Here is a 19581-nt window from a genome sequence, read left to right as displayed (position 1 = left end):
GTATTTCTTTTCTAGAACCTAAAATTTACGTATTGGATTTTTTTTTTTGGAAAATACTCTTGTTTTGGGGCACCTAGTGGCTCAGTTGGTTGGGCTTTTGCCTTCCGCTCAGGTCATGATCCCGGGGTCCTGGGATCGAGCCCTGTGTGGGGCTCCCTACTCGGTGGGAGGCCTGCTTCTTCCTCTCCCACTCCCCCTGCTTCTGTTCCTTCTCTCGTTGTGTGTGTGTCTCTCTCTCTGTCAAATAAATAAATAAATAAAATCTTAAAAAGAAAGAAAGAAAATACTCTTGTTTTGAAAATATTTTTAAATGGCTATTTTTTGTGTGGTATTTTACTCAAAACGTGTTTTTTACAAATACTTCTTTTGTTTTTTAGGTCCCTCAAGAAAAAACCTATTTACCGCTTTTAATGTGGGTAAGTAACAACTTTAAATATGGAGGGGAAAAAAGAATCTTTTTATAAAGTCACATTATCATTGCAAGTACTTGAATATATTTACAGTGTTTTTTTTTTTTTTTTTTACTGTTTTGCTTAAAACAGAATTCGGTTTGTGGCATAAACTTAACTGCTTATGACTTGGACCAGCATAGGTTAAAACTTGGGTCAGCACAATTAACAAGCGATCCAACACAAAAGGACGTTTTATTAACAACAGATAATTTTAGTTTTTTAAAATGATATTTTTTAAATGTGATCTAAAGTGGAGAATATAATTTTTTCTATGATAAATGCTCTTTTAAAATTGTATAGTTTTCCATTGCTATATCTCTCATATACACCTTTTAACAATTCAGCTTCACATTCTTCTGTTCCTTTTTACACTTCTACTGAGCAAACTTGCATCGGTCTTTAAAAATCACTTCACACATTTGAAGTACAACTGGGAATTTAAAAGTTTTGTCTCTTGAGAAGCCATAAAGAGTCATGAATTTTATTACTACAGTTCCTATATTTGATCTATAGTTGACCAGGTCCCCATATACTACTGTTTTCTAATTTAATATTCATTTATAAGACAGTTACGTGGCTTCAAAATGCATTGAAGATTAGAACAGAAATTAAAAAGGGAGAAAGGTATTAGAGCACAGTGACTATATAGTTTATTGTGCTTGTGACCATGTTCTGTGCTAAGGATACAGTAGCAAGCTAGAGATGTATAAGGGCCTTCTCTTCAGGAAGCTAGGCAGGAGGTGTAAGTTTGTGAGGCCCTGTATTTACAAAGTAATTAAAATAGGGTTGATATATTAGTATAAGGAATAGCTAATACCCTTAATGTTGCCATGCTGTGTCCAGTTTCTCAGCTTAATCAAACATGTGTGAGGGAATTATATTAAAATTGTTAACCTTTTGGGAGCTCTTAAAACTAGAGAAGACTCAACCATCCAGAGTAATTTAAATTCTAAATGTCCCCAATAGCCTGAGATTGAATATATTTTTACTAAATCTTTTCTAATTTAAAAAAACATAAAAAACTATTCTAGACACATTGAGATTTGTATTTTCTTTTGTTTTAAATTCCTAGCACAACTGGGTATTTCAGGGAAAAAGAGAGCTAATATGCTGTAGAATGATTTTATGTTAGAAAATCAGGTAACATTTAATAGGAAGCTAGATGGTATAACTCTGTTTAACTGAGAAACTTCAAGAATGTTTTCCAAAGTGCACCATTTTACATTTCCACCACAGTATATGAGGGGTCTAGTTCCTTCACATCCTGGCAACACTTGCTTTTATCTTTCTTTATTATAGCCATTTTAGTGGGAATGAGATGGTATCTCACTGTGGTTTTGATTTGCATTTCCCTGAAGGCTAATGATGTTGAGAATCTTTTCATGTGTTTATTGGCCATTTGTAGGTCTCCTTCGGGGAAACATTTATTCAAATCCTTTGCCCATTTAAAAATTACTTGTATTGTTGAATGGTAGGAGTTCTTCATATACAACCTTAATAACCAGATCCTTATGAGATCCTGATTGTGAATATTTTCTCCCACTCTTTTCACTTTTTAATAGTGCCATTTGAAGCACTAATATTTCCAGTTTTGATGCAGTCCAGTTAATTAGTTTTTTCTTTTGTCGCTTAAGCTTTTTTTTTTTTTAAATTGAAGTATAGTTGACATACAACATTTAAGGTGTAGGATACAGTGAACATTTATATATACCAAAATGATCACAATAAGTCTAGTTAGTATCTGTCACCACAGAAAACTATTAAGATATTATTGACTGTATTCCCAATGCTGTACTTAACATGCCTGTGACTTATTTATTTTGTAAGTGGAAGTTTGCACCTTTTAATCTCCTTCACCCATTTTCCCATCCCCCAACACCTTTTCCTCTGGCAGCCACTTGTACAGTTGACCCCAGAACAACATGGGTCTGAACTGAATGGGTTCACTTATACATGCCCTTTTTTCAATAAATACAGTATAGTACTATAAATGTGTTTTCTTTCCTTTTAATTATCTTATTAACATTTTTTTCTAGCTTACTCCATTGTAAGAATATAGTATATAATACATATAGGCCACAAAACATGTGTTACTGTACTCTTTATGCTATCAGTAAGGCTTCTAGTCAACAGTAGCCTAATAGTTAAGTTTTAGGAGAGTCAGAAGTTGTGTACAGATTTTCAGCTGAGGGAGAATGTCAGCACCCCTAATGCCTGGATTTCTCAAAGGTCAACTGAATTTATGAGTCTATTTCTGTTTGTTCATTTCTTTTGTTTTTTAGATTCCACATATAAATGAAATCATATAGTATTTGTCTTTACCTGTCCAACTTGTGTCTCTTAGCATAATACTTTCTAGACGCATCTACATTGCTGCAAATGGCAAAATCTTACTCTTTTTTATGGCTAAGTAATATTTCATCGTGTATCTATACCACATACTCTATCCCTTCGTTTATCGATGGACATTTAGTTTACTTCCAATTGGTTATTACAGACAATGCTACATGGAGTATAGGGGTACATATATCTATTCAAGTTAGTGTTTTCATGTTCTTCAGATAAATATCCAAAAGTGGAATTGCTAGATTGTATGGTATTTCTATTTTTTAGTTGTTGATGAACTACCATATTGCTTTCCATAGTGGCTGCACCAGTGAATGTTCCCACCAATGGTGCATGAAGGTTTTCTTTTCCTCACATCCTCACCCACATTTGGTATTTCTTGTCTTTTCAATAGTAGCCATTCTGATGGGTGTAGGATAATATCTTACAGACGTTATGACTTGCATTTCCCTGATGATTAGTAATGTTAAACATCTTTCCATGTATCTGTTGTCCATCTATTATATGTCTTTGGAAAAATGTCTGTTCAGTTCTTCTGCCCAGTTTTAATTGGACTCTTGGTTTGTTTTTGTTTCATTTTTGGTGTTGAGTTGTGTAAGTTCTTCATATATTTTGGATATTAACTCCTTATTGGACATATCATTTGCAAATATCTTCTCCCATTCAGTGGGTTGCCTTTTTATTTTTTAAAGGTTTCCCTTGTGCAAAAGCTTTTTAGTTTGTTACAGTTCTAATTGTTTATTTTTTTTATTGCCCTTTTCTGAGGAGACAGATGCCAAAAAAAATATTGATAAGACTGTGTTTTTTAGTTTTATTTTTTCAGGTCTTACATTTAGGTCTTCAAACCATTTTGAGTTGACTCCTGGTAATGTTTTGAATAAAGGTGATGATCATGTGCATCCTTGTCTTAGTCCTGCTCTTAGAGGAAAAGCTTTTTCCTGTTGAGTATGATGTAAGCAGTAGGTTTGTTATATATGGCCTATATTATGCTGAGGAAGGGGACACGTGCACCCGAATGTTTATAGCAGCAATGTCCACAATAGCCAAACTATGGAAAGAACCTAGATGTCCATCAACAGATGAATGGATAAAGAAGATGTGGTATACATATACAATGGAATACTATGCAGCCATCCAAAGAAATGAAACCTTGCCATTTGTGACGACGTGGATGGAACTAGAGGGTATTATGCTCAGCGAAATAAGTCAATCGGAGAAAGACAACTATCATATGATCTCCCTGATATGAGGAAGTGGTGATGCAACATGGGGGGTTAAGGGGGTAGGAAAAGGATAAATGAAACAAGATGGGATTGGGAGGGAGACAAACCATAAGTGACTCTTAATCTCACAAAACAAACTGAGGGTTGCTGGGGGGAGGGGGTCTGGAGAAGGGCAAATTAACATCTGCCCTTCTTGATGTTACTTTTCCTTTGTGTCTTTGTGGAAGAGCTGTTCTGCTAGTCTTGAGGGCATTCTCAGAGCGTTGTCTATTTGTAGTTGAAACCTTGGTGTGTCTGGGGGAGGAGGTAAGCTCAGGATTCTCCCACTCCACCACTTTGATCTTCTCTCTGGTTCTAATGCTCTGTAGAAGCCGTTGATTGATGCAAGGTCATGAAGCTTTATGCTCTATTATCTTATAAGATTTTTAGACTTTAAGCTCTTAGGCTTAGACCTGTGATCCATTTTAAGTTAATTTTTGTAATTGAAATAGAGGGTCCAGCTTCATTGTTTTACATGTAGATATTCAGTTGTCCCAAAACCGTTTGTTGAAAACGCTAATCTTTCCATATTGAAATTGTCTTGGCACCTTTGTTATAAATAGTTGCCTATAAATGTGAGAATTTATTTATGGACTCTCAAATCTATTCCATGGATCTATGTGTCTCTCTTTGCTAATACCACACTGTTGCTTACTGCGGTATATAATAAGCTTTGACATCAGGTAGTGTGAATTATTCTAACTTGTTATTTTTCAAGATTCTTATGGCTATTCTGGGTTCCTGGAATTTCTGCATGAGCTTTTGGGTCAGTGTCTATTTCTACAAAAAAACAGCTATGATTTTTATAGAGATTGCATTGAATATATAGATGAATTTGTAGAGTATTGCTATTTTTACAATATCAGGTATTTTGATCTATGATTATGGGAGATCTTCCCTTTTAGTTAGATTTTTTTTTCATCAATAATTTTGTCGTTTTCAAGATACAAGTTTTGCAGTTCTTCTGGTGAGTAATTGTATGCAACCTTTCTATGCTTTGGAAAGTGCTATGGATATTGGTCACAGTAAAAGTGCTGGTTAAATCAATCTAATATATCTAACTTAATCTCAGTTAAATCTGAAACATGGAAAGGGAGTCTTCATTCATGTCTCAAGTCCATAATCATATAGGCTGTTACAAAGGATATTTTTTTGATAGGCATAGTAAATAATCCCAGTATATTATCCCTTTCTGCAATAAACTATTAGCATTAGATGTTTTTCCTTTTCACAATGTCGGACTGACTTTATGCCTTATGTCCAAAGCATATCATTGACCTTTGACATGTAAGTAACCCTTGACAGTTATGGTTATCAGATTGGCAAATTAACTCCTGATTAAATGAGAAAAGAAGTGGAAGTTATGAATCATGTTGTGGTTTTCTTTGGCAAAGCCTTTATCTATGGAGTAGAAATGAGGTATATGACAGATGTAGAGAATTCCTGTCTCCAATTAACCCTTAGTAATCAATGTTGTAATAATGGCAGTGGAGAAGACGTATTTTAAAGAGTCTGTATTGCAGTTTAATCTCAATTATGTGGCATGAATATGTATTTTTTTTTCAAAATTCATAAATGTGACTTTTCCATTCGTTTTCCAAGTTGATGGTTACCTATTTAAGACTAACCTACTGATTATGATGAGCCCACTGAAGAAAAGTCAGTGTGTTGGCTTTTAGAGAGATAACTTTGATGTTAACTTGTGTCCAAATAGACAATGACTTGAGGCAGATCGTGATAATATTTTCCTGTGTAGCTGAAATCACTCACCACTAAGGTTTCTGCTATAATATTCTATGACTGCAGAGCACCTTGACTTTCTTCATCTCCTGCTTGCAAATGGTCTTTTAGATGGTACAGAAGACATTGTTCCACATACAAACATGTTCCTCTGAGCGTTAAATTTTAAGTATTTGTACTATGGCTTTGAGATAGTTTTCTTTTTTTTAAAGCACAAATAGTGGTGAAGATTAATCTGACCATCTCTTCATACTCTTTTGCTTTAGTCACTTAATTGTAGAGTTTGCTAAATTCTAAAAAGTTTAGCAAGTAGAGGTTTAAGTGTCACCCCTTGTTTTTTTTTTTTTTAATTTTGTGATTTTACATCAATCCAGATAACTTTATGTCCTATTTTGTTGCTTTAACATGAGTTATCACTTCTAGGGACTAGTATATTTAGCATATGCAGAAACTTTTAACTACTCCTCTTAAATATTTGAGGTACCTCTGTTACATACATAAATCATTCTACAGTTGGGCATTTCTCACTTTCAGGGCTTGGGGAGATTACTTGGGATAGGTTCTTGAAAGTAGTTTAAGTAAATCAAAACCTATGTATTTGTTGTTATTTCACTCAGATAAGCGAATTGTTTTCGAAAAGCCCCATATCCCTTTTTACCATGATTGCAACGGAAGACCATTGGCTTCACCATACACTGGCCAACATTGGGTATTATTTTTAAATTGTGACTAATGTAATAGTTGAAAAGTGTATGTCCCTGTTTTAGCTTAACTTTTCATCAGTTACTTCAAAAACACTTCCATTATGTTATAAGACAATAAAGAGGAGCAGAGAGAGTCAACTTTTTTTTTTTTAAGATTTTATTTATTTATTTGACAGAGAGAGATTACAAGTAGGCAGAGAGGCAGGCAGAGAGAGAGAGAGGAGGAAGCAGACTCCCTGCTGAGCAGAGAGCCCGATGCGGGACTCGATCCCAGGACCCTGAGATCATGACCTGAGCCGAAGGCAGCGGCTTAACCCACTGAGCCACCCAGGCGCCCGAGAGAGTCAACTTTTGAGGTGTTGAATGTTGGTTTGAATCTTAGTCTTGCCACATTCTGCTTGTGTCCTGACCTTAGGCTGTTTGCTAAACCTCTCCAAGTCTCAAATCTCTCATTTAGGAATATGGGAATGTTCTAGGAATAATTCCCAGGACAGGAGTAATTTTGACTTCATAAAGTTATTGTATAAAAAGCTTTCAAATGGTAGCCCCTTCTGCTGCCAGGGATGGTGATGATGGGAGTCCCTTCCATTGTTCTGAGAATTCTCTTGGCTTATTCTGAGTTCTTTTGCAGGAGGTTAAATTATTTTAAATCCTCAAAGCAAGCAGGAAAAGCCACTTTAAGTCAAGAACTATCCTCATGAGGCTTAGCTGCTGTAATTTATTTAAAGACTCTGATGCTACACCATTTTAGCCAACATTGATTCTAAATAAAACTTGGTTTACTGTTTATAAGGAAGATGTCCCATGTACCAATACTATAATTACCTTGGTTCTCCCGCACATTAAAGCTGTTGGGGATACCAAAGCATGAGAGATGTATTTATCCAACACCCCCCCCCCCCCGCCATTGTTTTACAGAAGATTTTCAAGCTCAGGAGCCATGGTGTCTGCCTTGGAGACTAGAAAATGTACTGCTCCTTGCCTGCCCATTTACTAAATACAGCACAGGAGGATAGGGTTGTTTTTTGTACCTCCTATTTCCCAGTGTGGGGAAACAGTTGAGAGTGGCAGACCTACTCTGATGAGGTACTAGTGTAGCCAGCATTTCCCCTGGTGAAAAATGGAATGAGCCTGTCTTTCCGTGCGGCTTTAGGATTATAACTTTTATCCTATGTAAAAAGCAGATTTTGTTTTGATGTGTGATAAATTTAGTGTTTCACATCAGGGAAACATGTAGCTTATTTAGTAAATCTTGTCGGAACAAAGGCTATCTTTTCAGCAGAAGCTAGGTTCCTACTTCACACACCACATACAAAAATGTTTCTTTTTGGTGGAAATTTTAAACAAAAAGTAGAATGAAAAGAGCGCTAAGAATATGGACTTGGCTAAAAAGGGCTTTTTTTCCAGGAACATTAGTACAAAAGAAAAGGTGGATAATTATGACAACTCAAGTTTTAGACTTGCCTTTGGTCACACACTTTATAAACAGTGTGGGGAATATCAACCATAAGTAGATTTATTTTGGTTATTTTTCAATTTATACAAATATCGAATCAAGTTGTACACCCACAACTAACGTGCTGTCCGTTATGTCTCAAAAAATTATAAACAATATTAATAGCAAACACATTCTTTCCAGATAGGACTCTTTCAAACCAGTCAGTAAAGATGACCCCGCGGTAGAAATGTAAGTGGACAGACCATGAAAGAAAAAATATGAAGCACTAGGAAATGAGAAAAAGTTTACAAATGGCTAATTAACATAATGAACTATGAGTGCTTGCATGCTTTTTTTTTTTTTTTTGAAGATTTAATTTATTTGACTGAGAGAGAGAGAGATCACAAGTAGACAGAGAGGCAGGCAGAGAGAGGGGGGAAGCAGGCTCTCTGCCAAGCGGAGAACCCAACATGGGGCTCGATCCCAGGACCCTGAGATCATGACCTGAGCCAAAGGCAGAGGCTTAACCCCCTGAGCCACCCAGGCACCCCAGTACTTGCATGTTTTTAAGAGGAGTACCTGGTGTTGGTGAATGAGTGAGGAATGGGAACCATGCACATACTGCTGAGGGAATATAAATTATAGTAGCCTTTGTGGAGGCAGTGTGGGGACATAGAACAAAAGTCTTCTACCCAGGAATTCCATTTATCAGAACTGTTTAAAGGGAAATTACTGATTTTCTTATTTTTTGCCTTTCAGAATTGTTTAGAAGGGGTGGGGGTGAATTGGAAACAACCTGAACGATTTAAACAACACCTGTGTAAGTTAAACCACTTGTTTAAATTATGTTCACTGACATTTCAGTGATAATTCTGAAGCCTTTAAAAAACAATATAGAGGGTCAGATAAGTGAGAAGTTTTTAAGTTTATTAAATTCAGTCATCTTGTATTAAGTTTAAAAATTGGTTAGAGGGTGTTATGATGTATATGTAATTTAACTCTTATTTTTTTAAGGAATATTCTATAGTAATGGGTTTTAGCTTTTAAAAACCTTCTACATGGCTAAAACATAACATCTTTCTTTTTTTTTTTTTTTTGGAGACCAAAGAAATAAAAGGCCATGTCACTGGTCTTGGAGAACTTAAAATCTTATGAGTAGGTGGAGGGTAAAAGTTTTTATAATTATTTTATGTGGTTTTTTAAATATTCACAATGTAGGCATTCTTCTTCCTACTAAGGAAGAGGACATTATGGAAGAATTGGACCCTGAGTTGAACTTTCTACTGTTGGAACAGAGATGTGAACCTAAGACAGTAAAGATGACAAGGCATAACAACGAAGAAAATAATGGCAGTTATGTTGTGTTGGGGACAGTACGGAGATAAACATTAAGATGGGTACACTTGGTGTTCGAGTTCTAGGGAAGATTGGACAGAGATGCTTGGATCCCTAGTTTGAATATTAATCCTCTGCAGATTCTTCATGATCATCAGTAGTAAACACATCCGTCCTAGTGTGGTTGCATTTCCTGGCATCTAAGCAGCCCTGCACAGTGCTTGCTTGAATCATATCTAGAATCATGACATCACTGTGCTCTAAATTGACTCTGATTAGCTACCTGTGCATGTACACACATGCATGGGCACGTGCACACGCATACACACACACACACACTCTTCGACACAGACTGCAGTGGAATCTGTGGTTCTCTTGAATGTACTAGGATGCTATAACATGTTGACCTTCCAAACACTTACACCTTCCATATCACATCTTTTTTTTGTTTGTTTGTATATTAAACCTTACTAAAGACTTTGCACAATTTTTATTTTTTATGTGCATCATTAATAGAAGCTCCACTTAATTCTGTACTCTTATTATAAAGCTAATCTGTCATTTCAACTTACTTAAAAGTCTATTTTTTTTTGGACTCTGTGATCCTTGTTTTTTTTTAAAAAATGGGGAAATAGAGAAACCTACGGCAAAGAAATTGAAAACCCTGCCTACTCCAACTCTCATCATCACTGACGTTTTTGTATACTTGCTCAGTGTTTTTATTTGTTCTTTAAAGTTGAAATCCTATGATACATACAGTTTTATTTTTTAAAAAATTTATTAGAGTAGAGAGAGAGCGCATGCGTATGAGCCATGGTGGGCCATGGAGGGGACTGAGGGAGAAGCGGACTCCTTATTGATGACTGAGGACCCTGGGATCATGAACCGAGCCAAAGGCAAATGCTTAAGTGACTGAATTACCCAGGTGCCCCATCCATATAATTCTAAATCATGGTTTTGTTTTCCCACTTGACATCCAAACACAAGCTTTGCTGCCCCTCATAAAAACTCCTCTTATTCCTAATTTTTATAATTTTAATAACATTGTTCTTAGATAACAAAAGTTCCTTTAAAATTTTTCTTTCGTTGTTGGTTTTTTTTTGTTTGTTGGTTTGGTATGTGTGTGTGTGTGTGTGTGTTTTACTGTCCTTGGTGATCTTTAGATATTCTCTTCACTTAAGACTTTGCATAATGACAAAAATGGGCACTTCTCTTTAGGTGTTTCTCCTGTACTTGGAGGAACTTCAGAAACTATGCTGGTGCACAAGTGATTACTGACCAAATAAGTAATCAAAAGAAACTTTTTGAGCCAATTTAAAAATCCATGCTTCCGTGTCCACCCCTCTCTAAAGTTTATGTGTCATAAAAATAGTTGTAACTCCCCACTAACCACTCATTCGGTTATTTAAAAAAGCGAATACATGGGAGTGTTTAGGGGAGTATCTGGCACCCAGATTCTCAGAGTCCAGTGGTTACGATTCATGAAAAGGCTCGCTTGCGCTAGCTTGCCACCAGGGGGCAGACTGTGTTGGGAAAGCAGTGAAAACCCAGCCAGAGCCACTGTGTCTTTATCTAGTACACCTTTGTGTGTGTGTGTAGGCGGACGTACCTGTACCTGACTGCGCAAGCAAGGAGTACTATCCGACTTCTGACTTTCTGACTAGCACTGCCTTTTATTCTTACAGTTCCTCGTTCTGCTGTTTAAAGAGATCATTCGAGCGATGTTTACTTCTAATGTATGTGGTATAACTTCGTGTAGTTAAACTGAAAATTTTAATGAATGTGGTGGGTTGGTGGCATGTTGCTGATTTCTTCTTTTGGTTAATCTAGGCTAAAAGATTTCCCTTTTAACCAGTGTAGCCTAGAGTTTGCTATTACTTCACAAGCAAAAACAAAAACAAAAACAAAACAAAACCCCAAACAAACAAAAACAACAACAAAAAAACCCTGCATGACAGCTGAAAGGGTATGGTGTATCAGGTCTGTTTTTAACAGCAATATTTAATTTGATTCTATTTATGATTGTAATGTTGATTGATATTTTAGTTGTTCCAAGGTTTTTATGGGGGGGGTGGCAGGAGGAGAGGTGATTGTGGCGTATTCATATGCAGAATCTGGAAAAAGATTAGTAATAAACTGATAAAGTGGAAAGGCAACATCTCATTGTAGCTTTTCTTGAATTCCTTGGTTATTTGTGATGTGTTGCCATGGGTGTGGTGTGTTTTCAAGATCCATCCTGTATCGACAAGTTGTACCTTTCCCACAGCTAACCCTTGGTAGATAATTGGGTTTGTGTCTCTTATTGACAGCTTCTAAGATGGTAGGCTCCGGGGCTGAGGAAGAGGAAGAAGGAATTATTCAGAATGTCTTTCCTGCCCAGCTCCTTCCGTCTTAACAGCCTAAATGCTCTGTAGACTTTCTAAAACAGTAGCTGTGCCCTGCACATTTTGATAGCATTTATTAGGGTTATTTACAGCTACCAGTTTCTACATTTATTTCTAAGTTTTGTTTTCTTAGGAAATCTTGGAAACAAGCTGAGATCCTTTTCTGCACATTGTTTTCTTTTTTAAATGAAAAAAAGGGTTTTTAGGTTGTTCCTGATTACTTTTGCTTAAGTGAGCGTATCGGTGGCATAATTTTCTTACATCCATAACTTCTTCCTTTAGTTTTTCTCATCGTATTTTAATGTACTTTTATAAACTACTCTACCTAGATAAACATTTAACAGATTCCAGTAAAACAGATCACCAAATTTGTTCCTAGTCTGAAAACATTACTATGAGAGACCATCTGATTTTCCATAAATACAACTGATTAAACAGTAAGCATCGTCTTGAAAATGTGGCCTGATTAATTTTATTCCTCTGGAACTATTATTTTACATCTGGTAGGGAAATTGCCAAACATGACTATTAACGTTGAGATTTAACCTTTTATCAATCTGTCATTAATAGAAGTTTTATTAAAAACTGTATCTGGGAACATCTATTACTTGAAGCCATTAAAAAAAAAAATAAGTGTATCCAAAGTATCAGGTTTATATATAGATTTATATACAAAATATTTGAAAAAATGCCCTGTGTTATCAGTGTGAATATAATTAAAATTTTTAAAATCAGAATATAGAGGACTGAAAAAGGAGTCTTAATTTTCTCCTAATTCCTAAATAAGGATTTAGTACTCAAAGTAATTTCCCTTAGCAATCTTTCAAGTAGTGAGAGAATCCGTGACATTATTGGTTGTTATATAAAGCTCCTGAGACCACCCACTTTCTCCTCCCCTTTACCATCTCGGATGAAAACCATAACAGCCCCTAAGCATGTACAGTGCGATGTAATTCGGAGGCTGCTTACTGCTGGACCTGCGAACAGGAGATTTTAGTCAGAGGAAGGGTGTTGTTTTGGCAACATCTGGAAGTGAAAGCGGAAGCTGGGAACACTTGGATAGCTCTGGGCTTTTTTTTTTTTTTCCTTTTGTGTAAGTGCGATGGAATGACATTTGCTATGTAGGCACGTTTTCTCCTGCTGTTTTTTCTTGGCTTTGAAGAGTACTGAGTTTACAAAGACAGTATGTGATAGTCCCTGGAAGCTCCTTCTTCTGTGAGATCTTTTCACCTGTTCTGAAGACATGTTGTTGTCTCCCAAATTCTCCTTATCCACCATTCACGTCCGACTGACTGCCAAAGGACTGCTTCGAAACCTCCGACTTCCTTCAGGGTTTAGGAAAAGCACTGTCATTTTCCATACAGGTTTGTCTTGCATAAATCTCTGTTGAGTGGTGCATGGGGGACTTGATTGATTAACTTGCAGCTGCTTATCAGAAATTTTCTAAGGAGATAGGCACTTGAGGAAAGAAAGCTCTGACAGAACAAGGCTTTCTTCGTAGAAATAGGCATCTTGCCCTTAACATTTCAATGTATGAGCATCTGATACTTTGATTCTGTATAAGCATGTGTGTGTGTGTGTGTGTGTGTGTGTGTGTGTGTGTGTTGTTTATAGAGAGCAGAATTGTTGCCTTGGTGCTCCCTCTTTTCTGATGCGAACAAGATCTGTGAAAATCAACAGCTGTTAAATTTATATTTTGCTTCAGATGATTGTGGAAATGGGGCATGTGTGAATTAATATTTCTCTTATCCTTAAAGGAGGAGATGAAGTGAGAGGGTTTCTATAGTTTCATGATGTACTTTCTCCCTGAGATTGTGATAGGTTAGTTTAACATGCTGAACAATTTCTAAGCTATTTACAAAATATTTCCTAAATTATTTCCAAATTAAACATTTTGGTAGTTGTGGAGCAGTAATAGGTGAGGCACAAAACTTACACAAAACTCAAGTTTTCCCAGCTTCCTAGTGAAAATATTTGTAATCACAAAAGCCTGCCTTTGGTATTTATGCTCGTATCTGCTTTTATGCTCTGTGCCTGAGACAGAAATAAATGTCGTGTGTGTTTCAGGCATCTGTGAACCTGCATGCTCACTTTTGGAGGATTTAGTTAATGGCCTCACATTGTTCCTTTTGTTACCGATAATAATTGCAGTTATGATAAATTATGTTGGTTTTCTTCTGTAAAAACAGGTGCGTTATTATATTTGATTCTGGCTGGTGAGTGTTGACTGTAATAAGACTGAGTATGTAAACAGATTTTTTTTTTCTTGTTTCTTACTCTTGTCAGCTCTGATGTGTCTTGTTTTCCATCTCTGTCCCTAGTGATTTTTTTTTTTCCAGTGGACTGTTTTTAGTTTTCCCAGAGGCATCTCCCTTCCTTGTGGGATAGCTCTCATTTTTTCCAGCACCTTCTCCTCATGTTTCATAACTCCCCTTGACCTGTCACTGAAGTCTGCCAACCTCTCCCTCAGCCTGAGCTGGCAGCTGAAGGTAAATGAGTTGTTAGGAGACAGAACAGTGGCTCTCTCTCCCAGCCTAAATGCCTCTGTCATTTTTTTTTTTTTTAAAGGTGAAGAAACAAAAGGGTGTCTTGTATTTGCAAAAATCTGTATGATCTAAATTAGCTTTTAACTTAAAAATGTGCTCCAAGAAAAAGAGAAAGTCAAACTATACAGAGGTTTTGCAATTCCAAGTGACCTGTGTCTTGCTCGGGCCCCTGCCCTGTCTCTGGAGGCTACCACTGTCCTGGGTGCTTGCAAAGCCTTCCAGTAACTTGCTCATCATATGTAAGCCTATGTGGATTTTTTTTTTTAAAGATTTTATTTATTTATTTGACAGAGATCACAAGTAGGCAGAGAGGCAGGCAGAGAGAGAGGGGAGAAAGCAGGCTCCCTGCGGAGCAGAGAGCCTGATGTGGGGCTCGATCCCAGGACCCTGGGATCATGACCTGAGCCGAAGGCAGAGGCTCAACCCACTGAGCCACCCAGGCGCCCCCCCCCCCCATGTGGATTTTTATAGATTCTTTGGTTATACAGAAATTGAAGCACATATGCATATGGATATATATGTATACACACACACACACACACACTCTTCTATAGCTTGCTTCTTTAAAGTTAATGTATCTTGGATTTTCATGTCAACACATGTTTCTCTACCTCTGCTTTTTACTCATCATGGGCGCCATGATCTTTTTAACCAGTCTTCTTCTGGCAAACATTTTAGGTCATTTATTGTATTTTCACAGAGCAGATACATTTCCAAGCAGCTTAAGCAAAAGATAAAAGGCTTTTATTATCCGACTTTGACTAATAGTTGCTATTTTAGGTACCTTTTGTTTTTGGAATTTCTGTAGAAACACTTGGCAATATTCGTTTGACTGCGGTAACAGTTATGGAGCCTGAGCACTTAGCCGTGCTCTAGTTGACCTTCTTCCACACCAGGAAGTCAGAGGTCCAGAGAAGTGGATTAACATGCCCAAGGGCACCCAGCAGCAGAAATGGGATCGAAACCTGGCCCCTCCGTTTAGAACTCTTGGCTTCTAGATTTTCTCGGCTGTGACTTCTGCTATAATTGTGTTAGAGCTGGTGAATAGTAGTAATGAAATGAGAGTTTTTTCCTATGTGGAAAGCATTTAAAAATTATGTAAAGAACATAATTCTACTTAACCCCAGTAAGAATCTTTTGTGAGCTGATCCCATATTACATAACTTAAAGGTCTGAGACGTTTCTCAGTAAAATGGATATTGAAGTCCCTGCAAGGATTCTTAGGGGCTATAAGCTGTGACTCGTGTTTGGATTCTTAATAAAGTGGGTGCTCTTGGCCTGGGTTGCCAAAGTGGCAGTGTGCGGACCTGGATTCTAGAACCAGAGTAGTGGCGAGTGTAAAAACAAAGAGAGATTTCAAAGGATGGAGTCTCAGATTCTTCGAACCAGTTAGTCATAATAAGGGATGAAGAACCATGATTCAGCTGCGACTGATGTTACAGGACAGGATAAAGGGAAAATATCATGTCATGAGTATTAACTGAATTTGGGTGATAAGGAGAGGATAAGTTTAAATAAGATGAATTTTCAGGTGTGATACGTCCAGGATTTTTTAAACTATACCCAGAAAAATTCATAGCATTTGAGGCTAAAGGGACCTCAGAAATCATCTCATCTGACTCCTTTATTTTGTAGCTCTATGTGAGTGACCAAGGTCATCCCTTGGTTCCTAGCAGAACTAAGGCTACAACCTCAGGCTCTTAGAATCCATTTCTAGTGCACGTGACTCTTGACCTCAGAGTTGTGAGTTCAAGTCCCATATTGGGTGTAGAGAATAACTTAAATAAAAAACTTTTTAAAAAAATTGATTAGGGGCACCTCGGTGGCTCAGTGGGTTAAGCCTCTGCCTTCAGCTCAGGTCATGATCTCAGGGTCCTGGGATCGAGTCCCACATTGGGTTCTCTGCTCAGTGGGGAGCCTGCTTCCTCCTCTCTCTCTCTCTGCCTGCCTCTCTGCCTACTTGTGATCTCTGTCAAATAAATAAATAAAATCTTTTTAAAAAATTGTTTAAAATAAGCTCTATGACCAGCATGGGCTTGAACTCGAGACTGTGAGATCAGAAGTCACATGCTCTACTGACTGAGCCCGCCAGCCCTCCACTTTCCCCTCTTTCCAGACTGTCTTTCACATTGCAGGATTCATTCAGTCATTTCACAAGTGAGTATCTATTAGACATGGACCATGTGCCAGGTTCAATGCTGGATGCTGAAAATAAAACCAAGACGAAGTCACACATAACTCCTTCCTTCTCACAGTCCACAGTCCATAGTTAAACAGAACATCAAGTGATTATGGTAGAGCTTGGGCTAGACACCCGAGGCAGCTCCTAGCCGGTGAAGCTAACTTTATCTAGGCCTTCCAGAAGAAGTGCCGGTTTAGCTGGAATCTCAGGATATGCAGAGTTAGCCAAGAAACAGAAAGTGTTCCAGGCAGAGAAAATAGCCTGGGAAAGCCTAGAGCTAGGGAGAGGATGGCTCCCTCAAGGAAACAAAAGAATTTTAATATGCCTGAGCATAGAAGATCATCAGAGAGGTGAGAGCCAGAGGGAGGATGATCACAGGGACCCAAGCAGACCGGGGTCCATTTCATTGGCCCCCTATAGAAGGGGGCACTGTGTGCTCCAGTATGTCGTTCTTGGGTGGCACCCATTCCCAGAATGTGTTGTCCAATCCAAGGTGTCATGGCCTCTGTAAATAGCGCCAAGCCAAGGGAACGTGCATTTTCAGCATCTAGTGATGTTGCTGGATGTCCAGCACCGACCAAGCTCTCCACGTCAGGGAAGTGCTAATCTTCTACGTAGTCCAGAGGTGATTTCATTGGCTCACCAAAACGCTGGCAATAGTCTCTTTTGCCAAAAGAGCCCACTCTATTTCAGAGTTTTGCCTCTGCATGTGGGTTCTAACTTTATAATTTTATAATGAGTCATGGAAGGAAAAGAATTTTCTTAGTAGAAATATTCCTGACCACCAGTTTTATTAGAATTGTTTTCCTTTGGAGTTGGAGATATCTGTATTAATTATAGTGAAAAGTGCAATTTTGAACCTCAACGTTAAATACATTTTGATTGAAGTGAAAGCAGTTCGTTGCATTTAGATTTGTTTTCACTGACTTAGTGAGATGAAATGCAGTTATTATAGGGGCGCCTGGATGGCTCAGTGGGTTTAGCGTCCACCTCCTGATTTCCGCTCAGGTCGTGATCTCAGGGTGGTGAGATCCATCCCAGAGTGCTCTTCCCTGCTGGGTGTGGAGCCTGCTTAAAATTCTATCTTTGCATCTCTCCCAATCTCTAAAAAATAAATAAAAGCGATTATTGTAGCAAAGAGGAGGGGTTTAGTACATATATATTGAGGAGGAGCAGAAATAACTGTTTTTAGAGTGGGGGGGGCAGAGGGAGAGGGAGAGACAGTGTCAAGCAGACTCCCCATTGAGTGTAGAGCAGAGTCAGGCTCGATCTCAGAGCTCTGAGATACTGACGTCATGACCAAAGCTCTCCAGAGGAGGGGCCGAGGTATTATTAAAAAAACAAGGTATTTCATTTACCTAAAGCCACATTAAATAGAGCCATTTTGACTATTCAGTAAGAACGGGGCAGAATATGAATAAAATTGTTTGGTTAGGAGGCAACCATCAAATTATATTTGGTATTCATTGTTGAGACTGTCAAGAATTGCTTTTAGCTGCAATTTAAGACAAGAAGAAACTTAATTCACCTAACTTGTTTGTTTCACCTAAAATGTTGTTCAGTGGTTCAACAATGTCGGGATCAACATCTCTATTTTCTTGGCTCCCTCCTCCTGACTGTTGCCTCCTGATCTCACCATTGCTTCTCCAGGCAGGGGGGAAAAAAAGGCGGTGGGTGGGTGGTGCCAACTCACAAAGCTTACATCTCATTGGCTAACTTGCAGTCACATGGTTAGCTACCTGCAAGGGAGGCTAGGGAACTGAGTGACTTTTCCAGTCTCCTGGGCATTCAGATAGGAGAGAGTTTTCAACAGTATCTGACCCAGAGAGGGTCAAACCCTTAATTCTCAAAAGCTGATATTAGCTGCTTATAAATAAGGGGAGTATATCCTTTAACAAGTCTGATCTTGCAACAGAGGTTGATACTTTTTTTCTCTTTCATGACATGTATGGGTTTTGGTAATGATTACCTATTTTATAATTATTTCAGTTAAACACTTTGAAGTCTCTTTGGACGTAATTTGATTTTGATGTTAAATGAAGTAATTTTCAGTGATAATATATTGAGAAAGAATGTCTCAACTTGACATATGGCTTTTATGTATTTAAAATGTGTTAACAGAACGTTAATATTTTCATTTGTACAGTTGTGGTGGGTATTGCCAAGGCGACACTAAGTAAACTTGAATTTCTCTTGTGTTTCTCTCTCACATTATGAAATGCAGAAGTCAATGAAGCTATTTTAAAAAGGTTCAGAAGAGGTGCCTGGGTGGCTCAGTTGGTTAAGTGCTTGCCTTCAGTTCAGGTAGTGCTCTCAGGGTCCTGGGATCAAGTCCTGCCTTGGGCTCCCTGCTCAGTGGGGAGTCTGCTTCTCCCTCTCCCCTTGGTCCCCCATGACCTGCTCATGCTGTGTCTCTCCCTGTCAAATAAATAAATAAAATCTTTAAAAAAAATTTTTTTTAAAAGAAAGCTTCCACAAAAAAACAGATTAGAACTTGCATGTAAAAAGTTAAAGATTCAATCATTTGTAGATTACAAAAGACATCAAAGGGACCAAATTCAAGAATAACAGATGAGAAACTTAGCCTTCTACCATTCCCTTGTTCCTGTACTGTGAATCCACATTCTTTTGTCTTCCTTGAAAGCAGGCTTGAAGATCTTGCTGGCCTTTTGCCACACTGATAAGCACTTACTGAGAACCAATGTTGTGAATGGCGTTCAGCAGGAAATGTTCGTCATAGATCCATACTCCACTCCTGTAGTAGCCGTGGTGGTCTTTGAGCTACAGCTTTGCTATGATGCTAAAAAGTGCTGTTCTGTAGTCAGAGTGGTCTACTTAAGAAGGCAGTGATGTGCTAAATCAATTTTCACTCATGATAAGTGATGTTTTGATAAGTTCTTTTTAAGGATTTTATTTATTTGTCAGAGAGCACAAGTGGGGGAGCTACAGAAGCAGAGGGAGAAACAGACTTCCTGCTGAGCAGACAGCCAGATGCGGGACTCGATACCAGGAGCCTGGGATCATGACCTGAGCGGAAGGCAGAAGCTTAACTGACTGAGCCGCCTGGGCATTCCATGTTTTGATAAGTTTTTAAAAGTTAGCTGTAACTCACAAGTTTCACATACCGGAAGTTTTTACTACACAAAGTTGTGTTTTAATGTAGGAATCTGTTTTCTCCCAAACGTGGGAAGT

At 37.9% G+C, this 19581-nt stretch overlaps 1 protein-coding gene across 6 annotated transcripts in view; it reads left to right on the top strand.

Annotated features, from left to right (window-relative positions):
- Window positions 1-19581, top strand: part of MTUS1 (microtubule associated scaffold protein 1) — a 168970-nt gene that overhangs the window by 104150 nt on the left and 45239 nt on the right. For 5 of the 6 annotated variants that reach the window (XM_059384386.1, XM_059384389.1, XM_059384388.1 and 2 more), the window contains exon 5: window positions 378-416. In XM_059384386.1, coding sequence (XP_059240369.1) covers window positions 378-416 — 39 coding nt within the window. Of the gene's footprint in view, window positions 1-377; window positions 417-12579; window positions 13026-19581 lie in introns of those variants that run through there. The other variant, XM_059384391.1, reaches the window with a different exon arrangement.

Source organism: Mustela nigripes, chromosome 18, assembly GCF_022355385.1.
Source record: "Mustela nigripes isolate SB6536 chromosome 18, MUSNIG.SB6536, whole genome shotgun sequence".
Classification (NCBI taxonomy): Eukaryota; Metazoa; Chordata; class Mammalia; order Carnivora; family Mustelidae; genus Mustela; species Mustela nigripes.
Note: the sequence above shows the minus strand (reverse complement) of the source record. Positions and strands in the feature narration are given on the sequence as shown.